At 41.6% G+C, this 25,938-nt stretch overlaps 1 protein-coding gene across 5 annotated transcripts in view; it reads left to right on the top strand.

The window, feature by feature from the left end:
* Positions 1 to 25,938, top strand: part of DHX57 (DExH-box helicase 57) — a 55,769-nt gene that overhangs the window by 22,869 nt on the left and 6,962 nt on the right. For all 5 annotated transcript variants that reach the window (XM_037066886.1, XM_037066885.1, XM_037066888.1 and 2 more), the window contains exons 10-22: positions 938 to 1,071; positions 3,969 to 4,023; positions 5,489 to 5,694; positions 9,326 to 9,442; positions 12,186 to 12,282; positions 13,070 to 13,243; positions 13,842 to 14,042; positions 15,881 to 16,157; positions 20,216 to 20,311; positions 20,400 to 20,483; positions 23,394 to 23,528; positions 24,748 to 24,822; positions 25,646 to 25,780. In XM_037066886.1, coding sequence (XP_036922781.1) covers positions 938 to 1,071; positions 3,969 to 4,023; positions 5,489 to 5,694; positions 9,326 to 9,442; positions 12,186 to 12,282; positions 13,070 to 13,243; positions 13,842 to 14,042; positions 15,881 to 16,157; positions 20,216 to 20,311; positions 20,400 to 20,483; positions 23,394 to 23,528; positions 24,748 to 24,822; positions 25,646 to 25,780 — 1,786 coding nt within the window. The remainder of the gene's footprint in view (positions 1 to 937; positions 1,072 to 3,968; positions 4,024 to 5,488; positions 5,695 to 9,325; positions 9,443 to 12,185; positions 12,283 to 13,069; positions 13,244 to 13,841; positions 14,043 to 15,880; positions 16,158 to 20,215; positions 20,312 to 20,399; positions 20,484 to 23,393; positions 23,529 to 24,747; positions 24,823 to 25,645; positions 25,781 to 25,938) is intronic.

The following is a 25,938-nucleotide window of genomic DNA, read 5'->3' as shown; positions in this document are numbered from 1 at the left end:
TGAATTCCAGGCAGATTGGTAACACGTGCAAAGGACCTGAGGTCCATGCCTCAAGGACAGCCAGCAAGGTGGACAGCATGGCTGGAGCCAAGTGAGTTAGAGGTGCAGCAGTAGGAATAAGTGGTGGGGGTCCAGTTCATGTCACGTAGTGCTGTGTTAGTGAGGACATCAGTAAGAAGTGGCAGAAGGTAGCACAGATTCATTTGAACAGAATTATTAGCCTATTGAGAATAGATTTCAGGGACAAGGGCTGAAGCAGGGAGACCAGTTGAGAATTGCTATTTTACAGTATCTATCACTGTACAGCTTAGGTTTTATTCACTAACATTGTCGTGTCAGAATCTAGAACTCTACCTTACTCCTTTTCTTCTCACGTTTTTCCACAGAATGGGTGATATTGTTATAATGAACCATTTCTTGGTGGACATTTAGGTAGTTTCCACTACAGATAGTGCCGTAATGGAAATCTTTGTGTGTGCCTCTTTATGCACATAATAGATATGAAGAAATAGAATAACCAATGCAGTGAAGTAATCCTATTGGTATTTTGGTTGCTACTACACTATCTCTTTTTTTAAAAGATTGTATTTATTTATTTTTAGAGAGAGGGGAAAGGAGGGAGAAAGAGAGGGAGAGAAACATTGATTAGTTGACTCTCATATGCCCCCATCTGGGGACCTGGTCCACAACCCAGGCATGTGCCCTGGTCGGAAATCCAGCTGTTGACCTTCTGGTTCACAGGCCATCACTCAGTCTATGTAGCCACAGCAGCCAGGGCTGACATCTTTTTAATATTAAGCCTCATCACTAGGAGCATGACACATCCCCCTATCAATATTATAATTGTTGTGACATAGGTCTTACACATTCCTGGCTCAAAATGTATCAGTTCTGTTGAACTTGTTAGATCCTCAGATGTTTCTTTTATTTCCTCTAGTGACTTCTTGCTGCTGGTTTTGAAGGACATTGTGATGCAGAGACCAACTCTCCAGGTCATTCTGATGAGTGCAACTTTAAACGCTGAGCTCTTTTCAGAATATTTCAATTCCTGCCCAGTCATTACTATACCAGGTAATTAAAGTGCATCGTTAAGTATGTATTGTTCTAATAAGAAAATGAAATTATTTGATGTTAAATTCAAATACAAATTGATAGATATTAATTCCTCTCTCCAGAGAAGTATTTATTAGTTTGTAACAAATAAAATTATAACCATATAATGAAATCCATAAAGATGCAACATTATGTCTATTTGTTGGGAGATTTTCATTGTATGTTGCTTTGAAAAGTCTGGGTTATTAGTGTTTTTAGCATTCCATTATGTTTAACCTAAAAACATGAGGGGATAGTGGTAATCCGCCATACGGAAGTAAGTTGTGTCTGTGTAGCATACGTTAATTCGTTGCTGGATTCAGCTAAACTTCTGGGGATTGGTCCATCCTGAGACAGAGTGAAGATGGGTAGCCCGTGTCTCCTTTTGGCACTTTTGTGGTCTCACTGTGGGATTATGTCATCGCCCTGGGCTCTGGTTTATCCTGCAGTTGATTGCCGAGGGTCAATTCCAAAGCGGTGACAGATGAATAAAATAGTCATGTTGGTTCTAGGTATGGAGACTACTGATAATACATTTGAAGGAGAAATTATATGCTTGATTTGAATTATATGCCTGTTGAATATTTAAAGGTTCCCTGTGGGGAAAGTGGGGAGGATGGAAAAAGCATAACAAAATTTTTTCTTAATATATGTTATTGATTATTCCATTACAGTTGTCCCATTCCCCCCCTTCACTCCCCTCCACCCTGCACACCCCCTCCCACCTACATTCCCCCTCCTTCCGTTTATGTCCATGTGTCACAAGTTCTTTAGACTCTGTATTTCCCATACTATTCTTGCCCTCCCCCCTGTCTATTTTCTACCTATCATCTATGGTACTTGTTCTCTGTACCTTCTCCCCCTTCTCCTCCTCCCACTCCCCTGCTGCTAACTCCCCATGTGATCTCCATTTCTATGGTTCTGCTCCCAATCTAGTTGTCCTCTTAGTTTGCTTTTATTTTAGGTGTGGTTATTAATAACTATGAGTTTGCTGTCCTTTCACTGTTCATATTTTTTATCATCTTTTTCTTAGATAAGTCTCTTTAACATTTCATATGATAAGGGCTTGGTGATGATGAACTCCTTGAACTTTACCTTATCTGAGAAGCACTTTATCTGCCCTTCCATTCTAAATGAAAGTTTGCTGGATAGAGCAATCTTGGCTGTAAGTCTTTGGATTTCATGACTTGGAATACTTCTTTCCAGCCCCTTCTTGCCTGTAAAGTCTCTTTTGAGAAATCTGCTGACAATCTGATGGGCACTCCTTTGTAGGTGACTGTCCCCTTATCTCTTGCTGCTTCTAGGATTCTCTCTTTCATTTTAATCTTGGCTAATGTAATTATGATATGCCTTGGTGTGTTCCTTCTTGGGTCCAACTTCTTTGGGACTCTCTGAGCTTCCTGGATTTCCTGGAAGTCTATTTCCTTTGCCAGACTGGGGAAGTTCTCCTTTATTGTTTGTTCAGATATGTTTTCCACTCATGGCTGTTTCTTTCCCCCTTCTGGTACCCCTATAATTCGGATGTTGGAATGTTTAAAGAAGTCCTGGAGGTTCCTAAGCCTCTCCTCATTTCTTTGAATTCATGTTTCTTCCTTCTTTTCTGTTTGGTTGTTTCTTTCTTCCTTCTGGTCCATTCCCTTGATTTGAGTCCCAGTTTCCTTTCCATCACTATTGGTTTCCTGTGCATTTCCCTTCATTTCAATCAGTTTAGCCTCCATATGTTCCTCAAATTTGTGGTTAAAATCAACCAATTCTGTGAGCATCCTGATCATCAGTATTTTGAACTGTGCATCTGAAAGGCTGGCTATTTCTTGGTCACTTAGAATTATAGGCTCTGAGGCTTTGAGCTGTTCTTGAGTTATAATGTTTGGTCTATTCGTACCTGTTATGTATGAGGGGTGGAGCCTTAGGTTTCCATCAGGGCCAGGCGACCCAGTCGCTGGGTTATGACACTATGTGGGGGCGGGGTCAGAGAGGGAAAAAAATGGCACTTTGCTCCGCTCTGCTCTCTCTCAGATTTCTGTTCCCTATGCGGCTTCCCACAAGCAAATTGGGCCCCTCTGGTGCCAGTTCCTGGGTGTGTGGGCCCGTGCACCCTCCGGGACCCTGTGGTTCTCTCCAACGAACTCTGCGAGCCTGGGAGCCTCTCCCGGCCCCTCAACCCTGAGAAAGTCTTTCCAGTTGGTGCTTTCAGGCTCTAATTCCCGTTGCTGGGGCCCTGGCCTGAGCAGTCTGTCTCACTGTTCAATCCTTCACTTGGTTTATCTGTGTGCGAATGTGTGACTGAAGTCAGCCAGCCGCCTGCGCCTTCACTGGGTCCGCCCGTCACCACCCCACACCTGGGATCCACCAAACTGCCTCCGCCTTCGCTCCTGGGGTGGTGGACCTAACGATCTTTCCAGCTTGACCCCACTCCGCCTCTGACTCCGCCACTGACTCCACCCCTCTCACCAGTCTGGCTGAGTGGTTTGTTGTTGTCGGACTTCTGTACAGTTCAGTTTTCACTGTTTTGGCTGCATTTTTGTTTCTAAAACTTTGCTGTCTCCAAATTTAGTTGTGAGAGGGAACACAGTGTTTCCACCTATGCCTCCATCTTGGCCAGAAGTCCCCCCAATTTTTTAAGGGTAAAAAATTTTATTAGCAAGTGATCATCTTTTCACTTATTTTCTTCACTAACCAAAATCTGTGCCTTACCATTTCTATCATTAAAAGCTTTTTTAAATTTTATAATTTTAAGACCAGAAAACAAACCATACCTTATTATGCGAAGCTTTGTTTTAAGAGAATATTGCATATGTAAACTATTTCAAGATAGTTGACAGGTATTCTGAGGCTTTTTTTTTCCATTCTAATTGTTTTCCGTTTTGTTTTCCCAGGCCGTACATTTCCTGTCGATCAGTTTTTCCTGGAAGACGCACTCGCTGTGACAAGGTGAGGGCGACGTTCGTAAGGGTTTGGTGAGAGTCCTTGAAAATGGAGTTATCATTTTACCTCAGAGGCCAGGGTACTAGTCAGTGTGTTAGTCTGTCTTCTGCTGTTTCCATTGGAGGATTTTGTTTTCCCCTCGCAGCAGGTGTTTATCGTACAGAGCACCTGCGACGTGCAGGCGGTGCTGTGGGTCAGGAGCACTGGCCCTGGCACCCCAGTGCGAACCACGGACTTTGGGGGATCCCGAGTGTTGGTGCAGGGTCATCAGTCGTAACAAATGACATTCTGGGGTGGGGGTGGGGAGGCTGTGCGTGTGGTGGGGAGACAGGGCGTATGGAAGATCTCTGTTCTTCAGCTCAGTGTTGCTGTGAACCTGAACGTGCTCTAAAAATAAAGTCGCTCTGAACAAATGCAGAAGGACCAAATGTATGGAGAATTTGATCCTTGAAAAAAAAAGTACTGATTCTGTAGACCAACTGCCAGTATTTAACCCCTCTGCTTACTGGGGTAGCATCGGTACCTTATTCTCTCCGTGACTCAGTTTCATCGTGTGTAAAATGGGTGTATTAACAGTAGCTGCTTCACAGGGTTGTTAATGAGGATAATGAATTAATTAATACTTGGAGTTAATTTTTGCCACGTCCTTTGACTGGTAGGTATGTAGCAAGTGCTTTGTAAATGTTAGCTGTTATTATCTTCATCATTCTACCCTCAAGAAGTTGCAGTATGGGTTGATGTTAAGATGTCTATATAATTTTAGTCCTGGGGAGCAAGTGGTAATGTCTGTCGGGTACAGATTTTTCTCCTCTGAGAGCCCTGCAGCTTCCTGCTGCTCTTTAACTTTGAAGGGTCCCCAGGGCTCTATCCTGCCACTGTGTCTCCTCCCTGTCAAACTCTCCTTAGTTCCCTTAGACTCGTGTGGTTACAGCTGTCATCTCTGGCAGGGACTCCCCGATCGGTGTCATCATTCCTGAAGCCTGCGCTTCCGATTGCAAGCCCCTTGATGTCTGGCACTGTACACTCAGCTCCGAACTTCTCTCCTTCTCCTGCTCCTTCCATTCCTTCTAACCCCCACCCTGGGCCTGTGTGTATTTCGTGGCACCGTACCCAAGCCCAAAATCCAGAAGCAGTGGCCCTCAGACTTCAGTGTGCAGTAAGCGTACTTAGAGAGCTTTCTGAAACTGTTGTTTTATGGGCCCTTTTCCACTTCTGTTGAAGGTGACTGTGGGGAAGTCATCTTTCAACTAGTTTACCTGTCTTTATTCTCTGACTTTTTCAAACTCACTGCCTCCAGAATTACCTTAAAATAAAACCAGAAGCACCCCAGCGTGTTCCCCACCAGAACCCTGGACTGGTGGATTAGAAACAGCGGCATTGTGCTGGATGAGCACATAAAACAGGTGAATATTTCCGTTCACCTGCAGACTCCCCCCCCAACAGAGACACATCCTCTGTCCACCTTCCTCAGGTACGTGTTGCAGGACGGAAGCCCGTACATGCGCTCCCTGAAACAGATGTCAAAGGAGAAGCTTAGAGCGAGGCGCAACAGGACTGCATTTGAAGAAGTGGAGGAGGACCTGAGGCTGTCCCTTCACCTCCAGGATCAGGACTCCGTGAAAGATGCGGTGCCAGACCAGCAGTTAGATTTCAGGCAGCTGCTGGCCCGCTATAAAGGTAGTGTGCTCTTGGGGGGTGTTATGGGGACACCGAGATAACACAGCTGACTGCTGACCGCACGAGTTTGAGCTGAGTCCACTTGTGCGCATGTTTTTAAAAATAAACGCTGTAAATGTATTTTCTCTTCCCTATGACTTTCTGAAAAACATTTTCTTTTTAATACATAGCGCATACAAAATATATTATCAACTGTTATCAGTTTGGCTTCTTGTCAGCAGTAGGCTATTAGTATTTAAGTTTCGGTGGGGTCAAAAGTTGTAAGTGGATTTTCGACGGTGCCAGGGTGTCGGCACCCCTAACCTGTGTTGTTGTTCAGGATCAGCTGTAGATTTTTGCCCCATCGTGATCCTGAGGAAGAATATGTGACTCTTATACTTACATTGTCTTTAATTCATCAGAACAACCTTAAACTCAGAGCAGTTCCAACATGTATCAGATTGTAATTGTTATTCTGACTATCAGTGTTTTTTTCCTGATTTTAAAAGAAATGTGGTTATTGTAGAAAATCAGGAGGTAGTAAAATTTAAATTATATTCTTGAGTTTTGGGGAATATTTTAAAGTCTTTATTTTTATTACAGACACTATTCCGGATGTCCCCATTCTGCCCACGTTCACCCAGCCCCCACCTCCCTTCCCCTGCAGCCATCACCACACCATTGGCTGTGTCCGCGCGCTATGCCTGTATGTTCTTCGGCTAATCCCTTCCCCCTCTTTCATTTGGCCCCCTCCGCCCTCGCCTCTGACGGCTGTCAGCTTGTAATTTTTTATTTTTATATGATTTCAAATTCAAAATTAAAGTTTGTAAGACCATACTTGTACAATGAATTCATATATCCTTGACCCCAATTCACCAGTTGTTATTTTGCTTCGTTTTATCATTTGCTCCGTATATATTTTTCCTGAACCCTTTGAAAGTATATTGCAGATATGATGCTGCATAGCCCCTAACATTTCAGTATGTGTTTCCTAAGAACAAGAACATTCTCCTGCATAAGCACAGGATGTTATCAGAATGAAGACGTTTAATGGACACTATTCCTTAACCCACAGTCCATGTTCTAATTTGGCCACCAGTTACCTCAGTAATGTCCTCTGTTGCTGTTGTTTCCTGGTCCGGGATCCAACCCAGGATTACGTATTGTATTTAGTTGTCATGTGCCTTTAGTTTTTCCTATCTAGAATTGCCTAGCCCTTACTTTTATTTTTGACCTTGACTTTTTTTTTTTTTACAAGTTTGGGCCAGTTTTGTAGAATGTTCTTCCATTTGGTTGGTCTAATGTTTCCCTATGATTCATTCACTTTAGGGGATGCATTTTGGGTCAGAAAACCACAGAAACAATGTTGAGTCCTTCTCAGTACATCAGAAATACGTGATGTTGGTTTGTCCTACAATTGGCAATGTTGACTTTGATCACTTTTAAGGTGATGTCAGCTAGGTTTTTCCCCTTTGTAGTTATTGTTTATTCCCTTTATAGTTAATAAGTTGTTTGTGGAGAGATATTTGAGACTTTCTAACTATCCTATAATATCCCCAAATTTTTGCCCTCTGGTTTTAGTACCATTCATGGACTTTTCAGACAACATATTTCGAGGACCCGCCCTGTGCTGAGCATTGTTGTATATACTATGTTGTTAGGTACTCCCTCCGCCCGTTCCAGACCCCACCCAGCTGTTCTGGTTCCTGCGTAGTCTTCTGCACGAAGAAGCTGGGCTGAACCCATAGAAACTTTGGGGCAACTACTTCTGCTTTCTTCCTGAAATCCTAGACCAGAGACAGGTCTCGGCTGCTTCTCCTGCCTTCAGTTCCCTGGACTGCCCCCCCAACCCCTGTTACTGCCTCAGTAGGAGAAGGGACAAGTGAGGTTTCCCTTTTCTCCTCCCCAAAGACTCTCTTCCCAGTTCTGCATGGGGAGTGGTGGTCATCAAGGAATTAGGGCAGTAGCCGTGGTTCTGCGTGTAAAGCAATAGGCAGATGTGATCTTGAGCCACGTGTCTAGTCCTCGCTGTCCCTCAGTTTCCTTATCTATAAAATGGAGTTATTTGGGGGTTGAATGAGATAATACAAATCCACGACCTAGTGCCCAGCTAGTAGGTGCACATTTGTGATTCTAATTAAAATATGTTTGACTCAGAAGTTTGTGTTCTTTCTGTAAAACCACTGACAGTTCCCATTTCCTTATTCTGTTGAATTATGTGATGGGAAAAATCCTTTTGGTTTTTCTTTTGAAATGAAGAGCTGTGACTGGATCTAAGCAATGCCTTTCTAATTTCAAGTGTAGAGGGAACCACAGCCCAGAAAGGACTTCTGAGAATTGCTTTCTAAGGAAGGAGAATGGCAGGTTTGGGTCAGAAATCCTAGCTTGGCCGCTAGCCTCTGTATGGTGCTGGGCTGCTGCTTAGCGTCTCTGAGCCTCCCTCCCCTGTGAGAGGCAGATGGACAGACAGACCAGATCTCGTTGGTCTCGGCGGCCTAGCACTTTTCAGAAAATTGAATAATGTCCCCAAGCTCAATTTTTAAAACGTTTTCTAGTTTAAAAAAATAGTAACAGTCCTTTAAAATATATAATTGATTAGTAAACACTGCCAAAGTATTAAAAAATATTTTTGATGGTTTTCACTTCTCTTCCTCTTTTTTTCAGTTATTTGATCGTTTCTGCTTTTTGGAAAGTCTGGCTGTGTGGAACCCTGACAAACAGAATCGATTCCTTCTCCGCCTCCCGCAGCCAACCACACCCTTATTTGCACAGCCTATTCCTTTCTCTTTGTGTTTGACAAATACAGGGTTTGCTCTGCCAGGAAAACATTGTTTAGAAACTTTTTTCCTTCTTCAAATGTCACAGCATTAATATAGGAGGCTTCCCTCTCTCGCTTCCAGTTAAGAGTCATTTTGTTCCTGTTAGACTGTTTTCAGGGTGCCCGAGGAGGACCCCAGAGGAAAGGGCGGCAGTCTCCGGAGGGTTTGTCTCCCGAGAATGTGCTGTTCGTTTTTCACAGAGCGGGGCTGTGGAACAACCCCAAACTGTCCACCCCACCAGGCCCGATGCATTAGGAGGAAGCATAGACCCTTCACCTGGAAGTCTGTGGATGGACTTCAGAGATGTTGGTGAAGCCATTGAAATCACATATATTTTTCTAGGAAGATTCGTAACTTTTATTATTTTCTCAAACGAACTGAAAGGTTAAGAGTCACTGTTTTAAGGGTGCTGGTGGAAGTTGTGGTTTCTGTCCAACGATTTCCACGGGTTAATGTTTCCTGGACTTCGGTCTGACCTGACTCGTGCCTTGATCGAATCTGGAAGGGGTTTCTAAAATGGGTTTGACTTTGAATTTCATTTCCAGGGCTGAAATTGTCAACACGTATGTGATGGATAAAAGAGGGGAAGGAAGGAGGGGTGCGTAGCCTACCTGGGCCTTCCCAGCAGGGTTTAGGAGCCTGCTCTTTGGGTCACTGTTCAAGCAAAAGTGCTTTGAGTGAGTGTGCATGTTCTGAGAAACTGAAAGAAAAAATTCATTTAGTACATTAAATGTGAACATCTGTGTTACTAAGTCACATCGAGACACCTAGTCCACAGGCAAATTGTCTTTAATAAGGCATAATTATCCTTCTGATTTTTACCTTTCTTTCAGGCGTTAGCAAATCAGTCATCAAAACGATGTCCGTCATGGATTTTGAAAAGGTGAACCTTGAATTAATAGAAGCCTTGTTAGAATGGATTGTAGATGGAAAGCACTCCTACCCCCCAGGTAACTGCTCCTTGTCTTCACTTATGTGTCAGATGGTGGAAGGGAAGGAGCTTGCTTACAGAGGCCTCAGGCACTGGGGACACCCTCCCTTCCTGCAGCCCTGGCCCCGCCCAACCTTTTAAAAACCCAGTTGTGTCTAAAGTTGCGTATTAGGCTTTTTGGGGGAAATTTTACTTTTTACCTTTTGAGGTTCACCCACTTTTTTCGCTCTGCACTCTTGCTCTCACCAAACAAAAAGATGTTAACAATACAGAGTCCCAAAGGGAAAAAGCTGAAAAGGGCTGACGATCCACATACCACACACGCAATCCCTGGCTAAAGGGGTAGCCCTTGGTGAGGACTGAGTGCAGTGAAGGCTCTGCACCTGGAGGCCACGGGGCCCTGGGGGGGCGGGGGGGGGCAGCTGTAGAGTCTGGTAAACTTGAGGAGCTCCAGGAGCTCCATAACCGCGGGTGAAGTCCTTGTCCTTTTTTTCCGTGCCTCAGTTTCTTGTTTGTAGAATGAAGACACTAATAAATCCCCGTAGGTAAAGCCATCTTGGTGAGTAAAAGAAACCATATGTAAAGCACTTAGCACAGTGCCTGGCATGTAGTCAATGCCAATTAGAGATTACCCCTAATAATAATGCTGATGATATTTATAATTATCATCATTATTATTACTGTCACGGTTCGTACTGCTGCCACGGCACACAGCAATCACTGCGTTCCCCTCCTCACTGTCTGCCCGCCCCGGGCGCGTTCTTTACTCCGCGTGCAGCCCCGGGTCCGCAGAGTGAATGGCCCAGGTCTCCTGGTAACTGAATCCTTCGAGTCGCCGTATGTCTTTTCCTCAGAGAAAAGTCTTCTCTGGCTACCCAGTCTGTTGTCTTGCTCTCCCTACTCCATTGTAATATCCAAAAATGATTTTGATTTTTGTTGTAGCACTTAACAGTACCCAAAACTACAGTGCTGCTTACTGACAGTCTTCCTCAATAGAATGTTATGTTCCTTAAGAACAGGATTTCTACCCCGGCTGGTGTGGCTCAGTGGACTGAGTGCCCACCTGCAAACCAAGGAACAGGATTTCTTGTACACCATTATATGCCTCAGACCCAAAACCAGTGCCTGGAAGGTTTAGGGACAGAGTCCATATTTGTCACGTGAACAGGTGCAGTCAGTATGGAGTGACCATTAAGCTGAGTAACAGACCAAACAGTGACATTATATGCTGATTACACAGTGCCTTAGAGAAGTGGGCACGGCCGCCCTCCTCTGCGTAGACCAGCAGGTTTCAACCTTTTTCATCTCATGGCACACATAAATTAATTACTAAAGTTCTTTGGCACGCCAAAAAATAATATGTTTTCTCAGTCTGACAAAAAAAATAAGTATACTTTTGATTGATTTACAAAAATAATAATAAAAGTAATTACCTACACTTTTTCCTTCAAAGTGACTTTTTAAAAAATCAGGTGCCTATACTTATATTTAAGGATTTCTGATACCAAGAATTAACCAATCAGATGCAGCCTTATTATGCAACATGACCAATAAAAGGCAACTGTCTTTATGACCTATATGTTTGTGGTTCAAGACAGGGCATTTACAATGGATGGCTTTTGCGTTGGCTCTTGTCATTTTTCTATTTGACAATCTGGGTGAAAAGAAGTCATTACCCCTGACTAAATAGTTAGGTATTGCACACTTTAAAAATCCTTGCAGCACACCAGTTGAGAATCACTGGCTTAGACTTTAATCATTATATGGTAATCTGTAGAGATGTGTGAACCACATAAAAATATTAAACTGCCTTGTTTCTGATCTCTTGGCAAGTCATTAATATTGGTTAATCCATTATCACCAGACTTAATATCTTATTTCATAAAAGAAGAGACTATTATTGAAAAAAAAACAAAAATAGCAGGCAAAAAGAAATATTAGAAAATTACTGCATTCAAAGCCAAGTAGTTGTAGTGTTTAGGGAGTCTGTGATAAATTTGTGAGTATTAGAGATATCCCTGATACATATGGCCGAGCTATGAGGGCAAAACGGATTAGAAGGCACACAAAAATATACACAAAACATTTTCTTCCCTCCTTATAGATTGTATTACCATTCTTAAATGTAGTATTTTAATAGGGAGGAGCACGCAGTATGTAGTGGAAAGAGCAGGGGTCTGATGCCAGAGACCCTAGGTTTGTGTCCAAGTTCCACTCTTGTTAACCCTGTGACCTGGCCAGGTTACAGTCACTTTAAGTGCACCACAATGTTTAAAGGTCTGCTAGTGATGCTTGTATAACTCAAGGCATTGTATTTTTCCATGTTTCTGTTTTTTCTGTTAGAAAAAGATAATATCCTATTCATTTGGTAGTCATTAAGTCAGAAAATGTATTTTAAAAGGTTCTTTAAAATAAGAACCTTGGGGACTTTACAGAGAAAATTGAGGCCCTGGATTGCGTGCTAGCCTGCAAACCCAGAGGTCGCCAGTTCGATTTCTGGTTGGGGTACATTCTTGGGTCACAAGGCCAGGTCCCCAGTAGGGGGCATGGGAGAGGCAACCACACATTGATGTTTCTCTTTATCCTTTCCCCTCTCTCTAGAAATGAATAAATAAAGTTTTTTTTATTTTTGAGAAATTTCAAATTTTTGAAAAATTGAAAGTGAAGAATCTCAGATTACATTTCTTCATTTAAAATAGCTTTATAATTTGTTGGTTTTTCCTTTTCTAAATCTATTAGATTGATTATTTTTATATACCCAGGTGCTATACTTGTATTTTTACCCGGATTGGCAGAAATCAAAATGCTTTATGAACAACTACAGTCTAATTCTCTTTTCAACAACAGACGCAGTAATCGGTAAGTTAATTGCTTCCTGTATCCACAGTCACCTGTTGCAATTCTACTCAAAGATGAGCAACCAGCAAGGTCTTTTTAACAGGCTTCACCCTCTTTAGATTCTGTGTCACTCCTCAAGAATATGTTTGTTTATGCCAGCTGGAAATAGACAAAACCTGTCTGTTCCAGGAAATCAGTCATTCCCATTCCATTCAATGAAAATACTTCGCACACTGGCTCAGCAAAATTGCATGTCATTTCAGTTGCCAGATACAAGAGATGGGAGAAGCCAATGTTAGTAACAACAGGGAAATGCTACTGTTTTTAGGGGAAAAAATAATTTTCAATGGTTCCTATTCTGGGGGCAAGAAACATTGTCCCTTCATATTGAAGAACAAGTACTTGATAGATGAACACTCCCTCGAAATATAAGAATGACATTTCTTAGTGTGCATTACTGTCTCTGCCTCTCTTTCTCTGGATTTGAAGGTAGGCAGCACAGGGTTCTTTGCTGGTTAGTGTGTTCTCATCCCGCTACTTGTAGAATGTCAGCTAGTGTCGTCCTCTCGATTATTTACTACTCAGCTGCACTCCCGTGTTCCCAAGTTGATGCAAGGTTTTTAGTTCACAGACCTGAGTAAGTACTTTGTAGAATCAGAAAGAACCTTCCCACTCAGAAGAGCTGGGCCCTGAGGATGGGGAAGCTGCTGATACTGGGTGTGATCGGTGACGAGGAAGGAACTCACCCACTAGAATCCAGTTTCAGCGCTTCGTGCTCGAACACTAATGTGCGTCGGTTGCCTTTCAGATGTGTTGTTCACCCCCTCCATTCGTCTTTGTCCAGTGAAGAGCAGCAGGCTGTGTTTATAAAGCCTCCCGCAGGTGTGACTAAGATAATAATCTCCACCAACATTGCTGAAACCTCCATAACCATCGATGATGTTGTCTATGTCATTGATTCTGGGAAAATGAAAGAAAAGAGGTATTCTCTTTGGGCGATATAAGGGAGGGGCTAAAGATGCCTTAATTAGAGTGAAACAGCTCTTAATAGCTAATGCTGTTAAACCACATGGATTGCTGTTTTAAAAAGTACTGCATAAAAACTACGTGGTTATATGAGTGAGTGTATAGCTGGGCCATAATCTTAAAGTCAAACAGGGATAGAAAGTTTAAAGTTCTATCTTGGAAGTAATTAACTAGTTTTCCTCTCCTTTTTTTATGTGCTTTGCATGTGCTTGAATGAAAGAGTTGATATGTGTTAATTAGTTTGGTATTGGTAATCATTTCACAGTGTCTACATATGTCAAAACATCACATGGTATACCTTAAACACATATAAGTTTTATTTGTCAGAAATAAATTAACATGAGAAAGAATTTTTTGAAAGTTAAAGAAACTGTATATAGTGGCATTTGATGCCATTTAAATTAGCACTATGCTCCCACCAGGAACTCAGCTGTCTCAGAACACAGAGGACCCTGTATCCATCTCAGCTGGTTCCTCTAGGCTGTCCATGCTAAATAGACTCTTGACCATGTTTTTCGAAAATTAACTTTTTTACATTTTCTTTTTCTTTGTAGATATGATGCCAGCAAAGGGATGGAAAGTCTAGAGGACACGTTTGTCTCTCAAGCCAATGCTCTGCAAAGAAAAGGCCGAGCAGGTCGTGTTGCGTCTGGGGTCTGCTTCCATTTATTCACTAGCCATCACTTCCATCACCAGCTTTTAAAGCAGCAGCTGCCGGAAATCCAGAGGGTGCCATTGGAACAGCTCTGTCTGAGGTACATCCACGTGTGCTTTTTCTTAGTAAGAGACAGTTTTCTGAAAGTGTACAGAGAGCCCTGACCAGTGTGGCTCAGTGGGCTGGGCATCCTCCTGCAAGGCGAAGGGTCCCTGGTTCAATTTCCCATTCAGGGCATGTGCCTGGGTTGCAGGTTCAGTCCCTGGCTGGGGCACATACGAGAGGCAACTGATGAATATTTCTCTCTCACATCAATGTTTCTCTCCCTCTCTTTCTCCTTCCCTTCTCCTCTCTTTAAAAGTAAATAAATCCTTTTTTTAAGTGGACAAAGAAAGAGCTTTTCAGTTTTGCCTTTACTGTTCCTCTAACTTTCTGCACATAAAGATCCCTTACATTGGAGAGGATAACCCTAAAATAGAGTGTAAGTATACATTTGTAAGTCATAAAAGTATTCTAACTTATCAAGAAATAAGTTAGAGGTGCCACCAATATTAAGTCGTCACAGGGAAAAATCTGTAGCCTCATTATCAGAGCAAAGTAAACAAAAACTACTTGAAGACACCACTACTTACAGTGAGCAAGTAAAAATGAATATGATAAAATGGAATTTAATAAATGAATGATCAAATTCAGTGTCATTGAAGCTGAGCAACCTATGGTTCAGCCTTCCTGAAAATCTGCTTGGTATTATACTATGATTCTAAAACTGTGCATGCCCTTTGACTCAGGCATCACTTTGAGGGAATGTACCTGTAAAATAATAACACGAAGGAAAAAAAGTTACTTATGCAAAGATGTTACAGTTCTTCTTTTATCCAGCAGATTTATTTTTGAGAGCATTAGTTTCCAGGGCTTGGGCTAAGCACGAGGGGTACTGTCAGATACAAGACAGTCCATTTTCAAGTGTTCGTGGTCAGGTCTTAAGAAACTGGGCAAGCAGGTGCTCTGGACTCAGGTGGTAGCAGAGCAAATGAAGGGTGGAGGGGGGATTTGAGAGAGCTTTGGACGTCGACTGACCCTTTAGAGAGGATGAGAGAAGGAGAAATGTAATCTAATGTAGCATATATGATTTAAAAACAACTCAAATACAACAGTGGGGAAATAGGTAAATTATATAGGCCAACATGGTTCTTTTCGGGTTTTTTTTGGTCATTCAAAATTTAAGTAATTGGATTACTATCAGGGCATGTGTTAAAGTGAAACATCTACATGATTTAAGTGGAAAAAACTAGATATCAAATATGTACATATTAGTAAATATGTAAAATTGTATGTTTATGGGTTCACAGTTTAAAAAGGACATACAGGGGTTGGCAAAAGTACATATAATTTATAGTTGCTTGTGTGGAAATAATAAAAATAGGGAAGTTCAATAATAATACAAAAATAAACTGATTCATATACTCACAACTGTAAACCTGCTTTTGCCCACCCCTGTACAAGTGAAATAAGTTTTATACATATCAGATTTTCCTCTTCTGAAAACAAATAATGGCTTTTCAAGAGGTGTCAAAAGGCAGGACACAATTGATTTTCTAAACAATTGCTGTGCAATTTCAGATGTTGGAGAGAGAGTCAGTAGATTTATTTCCTGATTTGATCCCACTGTATGGAAAGAAGCATTTGAAAATTTATAGAGAGGGTTTTATTCTGAGTCTCAGTAAGTTTCAGGACCTGAAAGTCTTTCTGCAATTTACTGCTGGAATAAAAGAAGGCATAAGAGATTTAAAAATTTTGTTTATTTTGGTTTAAAATTTTTGTTTGGTTTATGAAAGTATGTATCTAGAAAATTATAAATTATTTTTCATTCAAGAAAGAAGCTTACTCCTTGGTGTGATCCCACCACAAATAAAATTGATAAATTATTTTTCTTTCCAGAATTAAAATTTTAGAGATGTTTAGCACACATACGCTCCAGTCTGTGTTCTCTCGGCTCATTGAACCGCCACATCCTGATTCTCTTCGCGCCTCAAAAATACGATTACGAGACTTGGGAGCATTAACTCCTGATGAGAAACTGACCCCCCTGGGGTATCACTTGGCCTCTCTGCCCGTGGATGTGAGAATCGGCAAACTGATGCTGTTTGGCTCTATCTTCCGCTGTTTGGATCCTGCTCTCACCATTGCTGCCAGTTTGGCTTTTAAGTCTCCTTTTGTAAGTAAACAACACTCATCTAAACTGGAGGCCATTGGTCTCTATGGGACCCTGGGGCTACAGGGTTATGTGAGCCATTAAAAATGTTCTCATATATTCTATGTGAATTTTTCGGGGGATAGTGTCTCTAACTTTTATCTGATCCTCAAATAAATTCATGGCCCAAATAAAGATTGAGAACTGGAGATCCAGCTTATTAAAATAATCTAACTTGATTATGTTTTTTATTATATCTACTATACTTTCTCTTTATAGAAAAATAAAAAAATGCAACCAAGTAAAAGGTGCCCTGCAAGATTTTAACAGGCAATAAAATACAGTGGACTGGTTTTTTTAAAACAGTTTTATTGAAATATAATTCATCCAAAGTGTGTAATTCAGTAGTTTTTAGTACTGTGCAGTCATCACCATAGTCAGTTTCAGAATGTTTTGTCAGCTCATACAGAGACCCCATAGCTATTACTCCCCAGCCCCCTTCCCATCCCCCTATCCACACCAGGCCTGGGCAACCACCAGCCTACTTTCTGTCTTCATAGATTTGCCTCTTCTGGAATTTCCTGCTGAAGAAATCATATAATATGTGGCCTATTGTGACTGGCTTTTTCACTTAGCATAATGCTTTTTTGTTTATGTGTTGTTTTGTTTGTTTTTGCATAATGCCTTTAAGATTCATCTTTGTTGCAGCATTTATCAGTACTTCATTCCTTTTATGAACAAGTAATATTCTTTTCTATGGATAATACCATATTTTGTTTTTGCATTCAGTACTTGATGGACATTCACAGTTGTTCCCACCTATGTCTGTAAGCATTCACATATCACTTTTTATGTGGACCTATATTTTCAGTTGCCATGGGTCACCTGAGAGTGAAATTACTGGCTTAAATGGTAAATCTGCATTTAACTTACTGAGGAATTTCCAGACCCTTTCCCAGTAGCTGCAAATTATTACATTCCATCAGCCTTTCATCAGGGTTGCAGTTTCTCTGCATCTTTGCCAACACTTGTTATTCTCTGACTTTTTTATTATAACCATCACAAGGGGTGTGAATTTATGGTTTTCACTTGTATTTTCATCATGGCTAACAATATTAAAGATCTTTTAATTTGTTTATGGTCCGTTTCTATTTCATCTTTCAAGAAGTATCTGCTCAGATCCTTTGCCCATTTTCTAATTGGGATATTTCTTTTTTTCATTATTGAGTTGTTGGAGTTCAATATATATTCTGGATACAAGTCCCTTATCAGATAAATGATTTGCAAATACTTTCTCTCATTCTGTGGGTTACCTTTTTAACAATCTTAATATATCCTTTGAAACACAAAAGTTTTTAATTTTGACAAAATCCAGTTTATCTAATTGCTTCTTGCCTTAGTCAGAAATCCATTCCCAAATTCAAAGGCGTAAAGATTCATCCCTCTGTTTTCTTCTTAGAACTTGATAGTTTTAACTCTTACATTATGGTCACTTGTCCATTTTGAGTTCATTGTTGCATATGGTGTGAGGTGAGATTCCAACTTCATTCTTTTGCATGTGGTTCAGTCATCCCAGCACCGTTTGTTGAAAAGACTGTTCCTTCCCTGTTGAATGGGTTTAGCATGCTTGTCAAAAATCAATGGACCACAGGTACATGGGTTTATTTCTAGACTCAATTTTATCCTTTTGAGTACCACACTGTCTTGATTACTCTAGTTTTGTAGTTAGTTTTGAAATCAGAAAGTGTGAGTCCTCCAGTTTGTCCTTTTGTTATTTTGTTGAGGATTTTCATATCTCTATTTAGAATAGATGCTGCTCTGTAGTTTTCTTTTTTCTTATAATGTCTTTTTCTGGCTTTGGTATCAGTAATACTGCCCACATAAAATCATTCTTCTGTCTGTTTTGTTTTTTGAAGAATTTATGAGGAATCAGTATTAATTCTTCTTTAAATGTTTGGTAGAATTCAGTGGTGTGGCCACCAAGGCTTTTCTTCGTGAGCAATTTTTTATTGCCGATCCAGTCTCTTCACTTGTTATAAGTCTCTTCAGATTGTCTATTTCTTTTTGAGTTAGTGTTGATGGTTTGTATTTTTCTAGGCATTTGTCCATTTCATCTAAGTTATCTAATGCATTAACATAGTTATTCATAGTTTCCTTTATAGACCTTTTATTTCTTTTTAAAAATATCATCTTTATTATATTTTTTCCATTGCCATTTAGTCCCCTTATACTCCCCTCCCTCCAGCAGTCACCAGACCTTTTATTTGAGACGTTGGTAGTAACGACCCCTTTCATTTCTTTTTTAAAGATTTTATTTATTTATTTTTAGAGAGAGGGAAAGGGAATACAGAAACATCAGTGTGTGGTTGCCTCTTACACGCCCCCTGCTAGGGACCTGGCCAGCAAACCGGGCATGTGCCCCGACTGGGAATCAGAGTGGCACCCCCTGGTCCACAGGCCAGCACTCAGTCCACTGAGCCACACCAGCCAGGATTCATTTCTGATTCTAGTAATTTGAGCCTTTTTTTTATTTTCTGGTCAAGTTAGCTAAAGGTTTGTCAATTGTACTGATCTTTCTAGACAATCAGCTTTTGATATCATTGATTTCCTGTATTATTTTTTTATTCTGTTTTATTAATTTCTGCTCTGTTTTATTTCATTCTGTTTGGTTTAGGTTTAGTTTGCTCTTCTTTGTCTAGTGTCTTAAGGTAGGAGGTTAGGATACTGATTCAAGATCTTTCTTTTCTAATATAGATACTTATAGCTAGGAATTTTCCTCTAAGAACTGCTTTAGCCACATGTCATAATTTTGGTACGTTGTATCTTCATTGTCATTCATTGTAAGTATTTTCCTTTCTAGTTCTTCTGTGACCCATTGGTTATTTAGGCATTTGTTCTTTAATTTCCACGTAATTATGCGTTTCCCAATTTTTTCCACAATTGATTCTTATTTCATTCTATTATGGACAGAAAACATACTTTATATTATTTCAGTCCTTCAAAATGTACTAAGCTTTGAATTATGACCAAGCATATCATCTGTCCTGGGGAGTATTTTCCGTGGACTTGGGAATGGATATCCTGTTCCTGGTGGGTAGCGCCTCCCTCTGCCTTATTTTCACCGCGGCTGACCTCCAGGAGATGGGGGAACAAATAAATGTAGCCATTTCCTTCAGTTTTAATGTTATACTTCATGGACTTGTAAGCAACATAGGCCTGCAAGATCTTAGTTCAGCCCCTTCATTTAACAATAAATGACAGAAACAAGGACCGGAATAGGAGTTGTAACTTGCTCAGGGATCAGTGATCACTATCGTTGTGAGTAGGGCCTCCATCTCAAACATCTAAATAAACCTCTCACTGACTGTTTTGTTGTATTGGAATACAGAGATATTAGAAATATTGCTGTTCATTAGAAATATTGATGTCATCCTTAGTCTAAACTGAGCCCCTGTCCTTTGCAGGGTTATAATATGTTAATCTCCCAAATGTAATCCTTTTCCCACTGGCCCTCCTAAAAAGGAAGGTGTTAGCTATGAAGGTGTTTATACAAGAACTAGAGGGAAGCACCAGTCGGTGTAAAGTGATTTTCAGCAGTGTTTTAGCTAGGGCCTGGTTTCGGCTTCTTATGAGGAGCTACTGTAGCTCATGCTGGTGTCTTCAGTGCAGGTGCATGTGAGTGGAAGTACTGAGAAGTAAGTTCTCAGCTAATTCTACAAATTCGTAGGGAAGGGAGGATCAGTAAGCATTATAAAAAGTAGGAAGAAAATATTAGTTATGGTTATAGAAGGGAGTCTGTAAAATAAAGATACTGCATTGTTAGAATTTTAGATCTAGCTTTTAGGAGTGGCTCTTTGATGACATCTTGCCGAGGGGAACTAAAAGACCCAGTGGAGCTTATTTAGGTTGGGCAGGGACTCACAAGGACAAATAGGTGGTGGCTAGCCCTTGGCCACCATGGTTGCTGTTAATCAGCCACCCGCTGAGTTCTCCTGGTTCCACACGGCACCTGGCCTCGGCCTTGGGAAGCCGTGTGAAACCTGAGGTCAGTTGTGTCCTTCAAACCCCGTGTTCCCTATTAGGTGTCTCCCTGGGATAAGAAAGAGGAAGCTAACCAGAAGAAGTTAGAATTTGCATTCGCGAACAGTGATTATCTGGCCCTCCTACGAGCATACAAGGTAAGTATGTAACCTAATAGCTGGGGTTTATTTCCAGAGTTGGTGCTAAACACAGAGGAAGTTCATTTTTATTTTCTCCAAAATTTAGGGATGGCAACTAAGTGTGAGAGAAGGTATGCGTACAAGTTACAATTACTGCAGACAGAACTTCTTGTCAGGAAGAGTTCTTCAGGTGAGTCCTTTGTCTGGCATTTGGTTTTCATCCATTTTCTGTTGTAGCAGTACAGCAGAGCGTGTTGCAACGTCATCTTGCTTGTCCTGCCTTGACATTGAAAATGTCATTTCTGGAATATTCTTAGCTTTAACAGCTGTGTGAAACAGACTCCTGAACTATGTATGACATCAGGCCTTCTGAGCTAACCCTTTAACTTACTGATTTTTCCTCTTTTCAGTGAACCTATGTTTATGCACACGTATGTGGAGGATAGGGGACTATAGACACTCTGAAGGGATTTTTGTGAAAAACTGGAAGTCAGTTTTGTTAGGGTGGCTGCTGGCTGTGAGAGAATTCACAGAAAGAGGAAGGTGTAGCGAGCAAAGTCTTCATTTACTCCCCAGAAAAGGAGAGGGGCATGGGGGTGTGGTGTGGAGAGATCCACCAGCATTGAGGGGCAGGGCTTTGAGCTTTTATTGGATTACAGTTGGATTCAAAAAAGGAGGGAGGGTTGCTCTCGTGTGGCCCCTGGGCTGTGGGGGGCGTTGTCACAGGAGGCTGCAATTTGTTCTGATGTTATCTTCTGCCTGCGGTGTAGGGTGAGGTCAGTCAGTTCTGTTCTTGATTTCCAGTACATTCCAGTCTGGGGGATGTGGGCGCAGAAGAGTAAACCGCAGTCATGTTTAACAAGGTCATAGGCCTGATCAGCCAATGGTGCTAGGCAGCAAACGGCACTGACTTTATTCTTCTGGGTTGTTTTTCAGTAATTGTACCAGGCATTCTTCACCCGGATCCGTAAACCTCTGAAATGGTATACAAAATCATATGATCTACACATGTGCCTTATTCCAGAAGGAAAAAGTCATAGCTTTCAGCAAATTCTCGACATGGTCTCTGACCACTCCTAATCCCTTATCCCGTCCCCAAAACCACAGAATGAACACTGAACCAGATTTTATATATATATAAAAATGTTCGTCTGAAGCTACTATATCAATAGTGAGTACACAGGAAAGAGAAGGGTTGTCACCCACTGTGTTGTAACCCACAGGGCTGTGTCCTCTGTTGTGACAGTGTCCTGGGACCCCTTCCTGAGTGGGAGAAGAGGCGAGACAGCGATGGTGCACATCTTGGCAAAGCATCTGTTTTACTTGAAAAGTCTGAGGCTTAGGAGGGGGCAGGAGTTTACTTTCGTATTAAAAACTGCCCTGGAGTAGAACACAAAGTTAATGTTCCTAGTACTTAGGAGGATCTGACATTATTGATGAATCTCTCGGTCCCAGGAGCCCCAGGAGGGCTGAGACCTTTCCTGCCCTGTTCAGTACTGGGTTCCCAGTACCCGGAACAGTGCCCGCACACGGTTGATGCCCAGTAAAGATTCATTGACTGAGTGCACGCATTCCAGTATTATCTTCAGCCTCCTCTGCCTTTAGATATTCTCAGTAGAGACAAAGGCTCCAGCATTATTCTAAGTACATTGAAAGTAGTAAGTTTTCAATCCTGGCTGCAATTAGATTCACCTGAGGGGCTTTGAAAAAGTAAAGATGCCCAGGTTCCATCTCCTGCCACTTACATTTGGGTCTCTGGGGGTGGGGCCTTGGTATCTGTTATGGGCACTGTTGCTGGTTTGAACAAATGATTCAAGTATGTAGGAAGTATTGAAAACCACTAATCTAAAGGGTGTTTTATATGTGAAATGCAATAATAAATGTTTCCTCAAGCCATTAAGATTTGTAAGTAGAGCCCTGGTTGGTGTGGCTCAGTGGATTGAGCACTGGCCTACAAACCAAAATATCACCAGTTCGATCCCCAGTCAGGGCACATGCCTGGGTTGTGGGCCAAATCCCCAGTAGGGGCGTGCAAGAGGCAACCACACACTGATGTTTCTGCCTCTCTCTTTCTTCCTCCCTTCCCCCCTCTCTGAGAATAAATAAAATCTTTTTTAAAGGATTTTTAAGTATCAAATTATCTTTATTTTAAATTATATTGTTCACTAAATTTATTTCTTTTTCTTCAGGATATATGTAGATTTTGCCGTGCTCTCTGAGGTCCATCAGAGTTCCCACTACTCACTAAACTCTAGCTTAGATTATAGTATTCTTATCCAGATGTCAGTTAAAAGCATATATTTATTCATGCTATATTTAACTCCTAGTAGTATTTTGCCATGTTATCCATATGTACTTGAGCCATGCCAAGGAAATACTTAAATTGTCATCAAAACACAGAATAGTATGGCTTACCTTTCATTCCCTTTGATTTCTTTATCTCCTTGTCTATTGTCTGATATACAGCCTATATTTGCACAGTAGCCAGAAGAGAAAGAGGTTTGGGCTTTTCTTTCTTATTCTTGTGCTCAGCTACAAAAAGGGCTGTCTGACTCTAAACCACTTAATAATGTCCCTATTTCTAGGGAAAGATGTGAGCCAGCGAGACCTCAAGGTGAGAGAAAGAGGGAGCTTCTTGGGCGGATGTCCTGCAGTATGAATGCAGAACTGACCACTGTGGGCTCAGCTGAGGTGCTCAGGGGACCCAAGCAGAGATGCAGGCAGGAAAAACTACACAGGGTCTCAGCGCCTGGAGTCGGGGCTCCAAAGTAGAATACATTTCTTTGTTGTCCTAAGAATTTTGAGGAGAATCAGACCTACCCAAAATCCAATGAACATGATTTTAGAAATGCAGTCTACAGGTAATTAAATGATCGTTGAGTTTTTTTGTGTTTGTGAATTTCTGTGTAACTTTCACCCTCTGCGGGTTTGCACACAGGTCAACTGCCTTTTTGGAAAGGGCCTGTTTGATGAACCCACATGAGCCTCATTTCTGTCCACTGAAGGAGAGCATTTTGGCCTCATTCATCATCGTAAGACCGTCTGTATTACCTTTGATATGTCGGTGCCTTTGCTTAAAGATTTCTTCCACTTCTTTCAGGAAATGGCCAGCCTCAAACGACAGTTCACTGAACTGTTGTCAGATATAGGCTTTGCGAAGGAGGGACTCAGAGCCAGGGAGATAGAAAAAAGGGCCCTAGCAGGAGATGGCATCCTGGAAGCCACCGGAGAAGAGGTAAAGAGTGTGTAATTAGTTCTTATTTTTCTTAATTAGCACATGAATAGTATTTTAACTCAGGAACACTTATAGGCATCCTTCACGCAAGCCCTCTAAGCAATGGGTCTATGGCATTCTTGGTTTTCCTCTTCCCACAAATAAGTGTCAGCTAATACTCAAAAGCAGAAGAGTTTTTCTGTTAGTTGTTGCTACTGTTTTCGTTTTTTAAATTGCACATTAGTTCTTGATTAAGTCCATAGGAGGTAGAGTAGACTTTCCAACAATGTCTTAATCAGACCAGACTTTTCACAACCAAGGATAGTCATTTCTATAACTATTGTAGGGCCCGGTTCCCAACCCCCTGGGCCACAGACTGGTACCTGTCCGTGACCTGTTAGGAACCAGGTTGCAGAGCAGGAGGTGAGCGCCAGCAAGGCTTGATCTGTATTTACAGCTGCTCCCCACAGCTCGCATCACCGCCTGAGCTCTGCCTCCTGGCTGATCAGCAGCAGCATTAGGTTCTCAGAGGAGCATGAACCCTACTGTGAATTGCCCGTTCCAGGCATCTGGGTTACGTACTCGTTATGAGGGGCCTGATGATCGGAGGTGGAGCTGAGGCAGTGATGCTGCTAGCACCGGGGAGCGCGTGCAAGTACAGATCAGCAGCAGCAGAGCAGCTGGACTGCACAAAGACCATAATAAATCCATTGCAGACTCATATCAAAACCCTGTCAATGAGTGGCAAGTGACAATTAAGCTGCATCTGGTGGCAGGCTATGAAGCCACCCTCCCCTCACAAGTCTATGGAAAAATTATCTTCCGTGAAACTGGTCCCTGGTGCCAAAAGGTTGGGGACCACTGAACTTAGGAAGCATACCTCTTCAAGATGAACCTGCTGCCACTCCGTTCTATGTGAAGTTAGTCCTTTCTGGAAATCGTGAACATCTCATGAACCAGAATGTGTCCCCTCTGGTCATCCTTAAGAACACTGACTTCGAAACTGCTTTGTAGAAATCTGGAAAGAGTTACTGTGGCTTCTTGGAGTGGGTCCTGTATAAATGTGTTCTAACAGATTTATTTTTCACTGAGAAAAAGTAATTTTTCTAGCACAGGGATAGAAGTTAAATATTTTTGTTTGTTTCAAGATAGAAAACAAATGAAGTATGATGGTAAATTCCAGGGCACAGACAGAAGTAGCCACATTACCTACAAAATTAATGCTGCACTTCTCTTACAGGCAAATTCCAATGCTGAGAACCACAAGCTGATATCAGCAATGCTGTGCGCTGCTCTGTATCCAAATGTAGTGCAGGTAACAAAACATTTTTCCTGTATTCTCCCACAACTTGTTTGATTTGTAGCCAACGGATATAAGTTAATTCATACACACTAATCATCATAAAGACACTCACACAAACACACACAGAGCCTTTTAAAGTGAGTGTGCTTTTTCTAATGCTTTAATCCCTTAAATCTGTTTAGATACATTGTTCAAGAACATTTAGCCCTGGCTGGTGTAGCTCAGTGGATTGAACGCGGGCCTGCGAACCACACGATCGCGGTTCGATTCCCAGTCAGGGCACATGCCTGGGTTGCAGGCCAGTTCCCGGCAGGGGACACACGAGAGGCAACCATACATTGATATTTCTCTCCCTCTCTCCTTCCCTTCCCCTCTAAAGATAAATAAAAATAAATAAAATATTTAAATTTTTTTTAAAAAAGAACATTTATTGTATAAAATGGGTTGCTCCATTAATCCTTCTAACATACTATGACATTCCAAGAATTAAAATGGACATGTATGTCACTTTCTCAGCCGATCTGTGTACAACTAACTTTCTGTGTTAGATAGAAACTGGATTCTACTACATTTTCTCTTATGCCCTCTACCCTGGACTAAAATTAGATACAAACAAAGTCAAACAAGTCAGTGCTTTTCCATGGGACCACCTGTGCCCCTCTTCTGCAAACCCCCTTTTAAGGCTTTTACCTGCGCTTTAATCCAGTCCCTTGTCACCTTAGAATTTGAGGAAACAGCAAAGGCATTCATACGGGACTGGTTTTGTGCTGCGGAACACATCCTTCAGTGGAAATATGCGTATTTTCATCTGTTTTTACAAACACCTGTTGTTTAGGTGAAAAGCCCAGAAGGTAAATTTCAGAAGACCAGTACCGGGGCTGTCAGAATGCAGCCCAAATCGGATGAGCTGAAGTTTGTTGCCAAGAACGATGGATATGTGCACATTCACCCTTCTTCAGTGAACTATCAGGTGAGAACGGCGGGTGTACTTATGCTTTACATATGGCAGGTGAGGTGAGAAACGTGTCCCGTAAAATCAGCCAGACCCTGTTCTGTCACTTGTTGTCGCCAGCAGCACCACTGGCCTGGGAGAGGTTGAGTAAGCATGAACAGACTAGATATTGGGCT

This window comes from Sturnira hondurensis, unplaced genomic scaffold (assembly GCF_014824575.4).
Source record: "Sturnira hondurensis isolate 20B ecotype Veracruz unplaced genomic scaffold, ASM1482457v3 Scaffold0016663, whole genome shotgun sequence".
Classification (NCBI taxonomy): domain Eukaryota; kingdom Metazoa; phylum Chordata; class Mammalia; order Chiroptera; family Phyllostomidae; genus Sturnira; species Sturnira hondurensis.
Note: the sequence above shows the minus strand (reverse complement) of the source record. Positions and strands in the feature narration are given on the sequence as shown.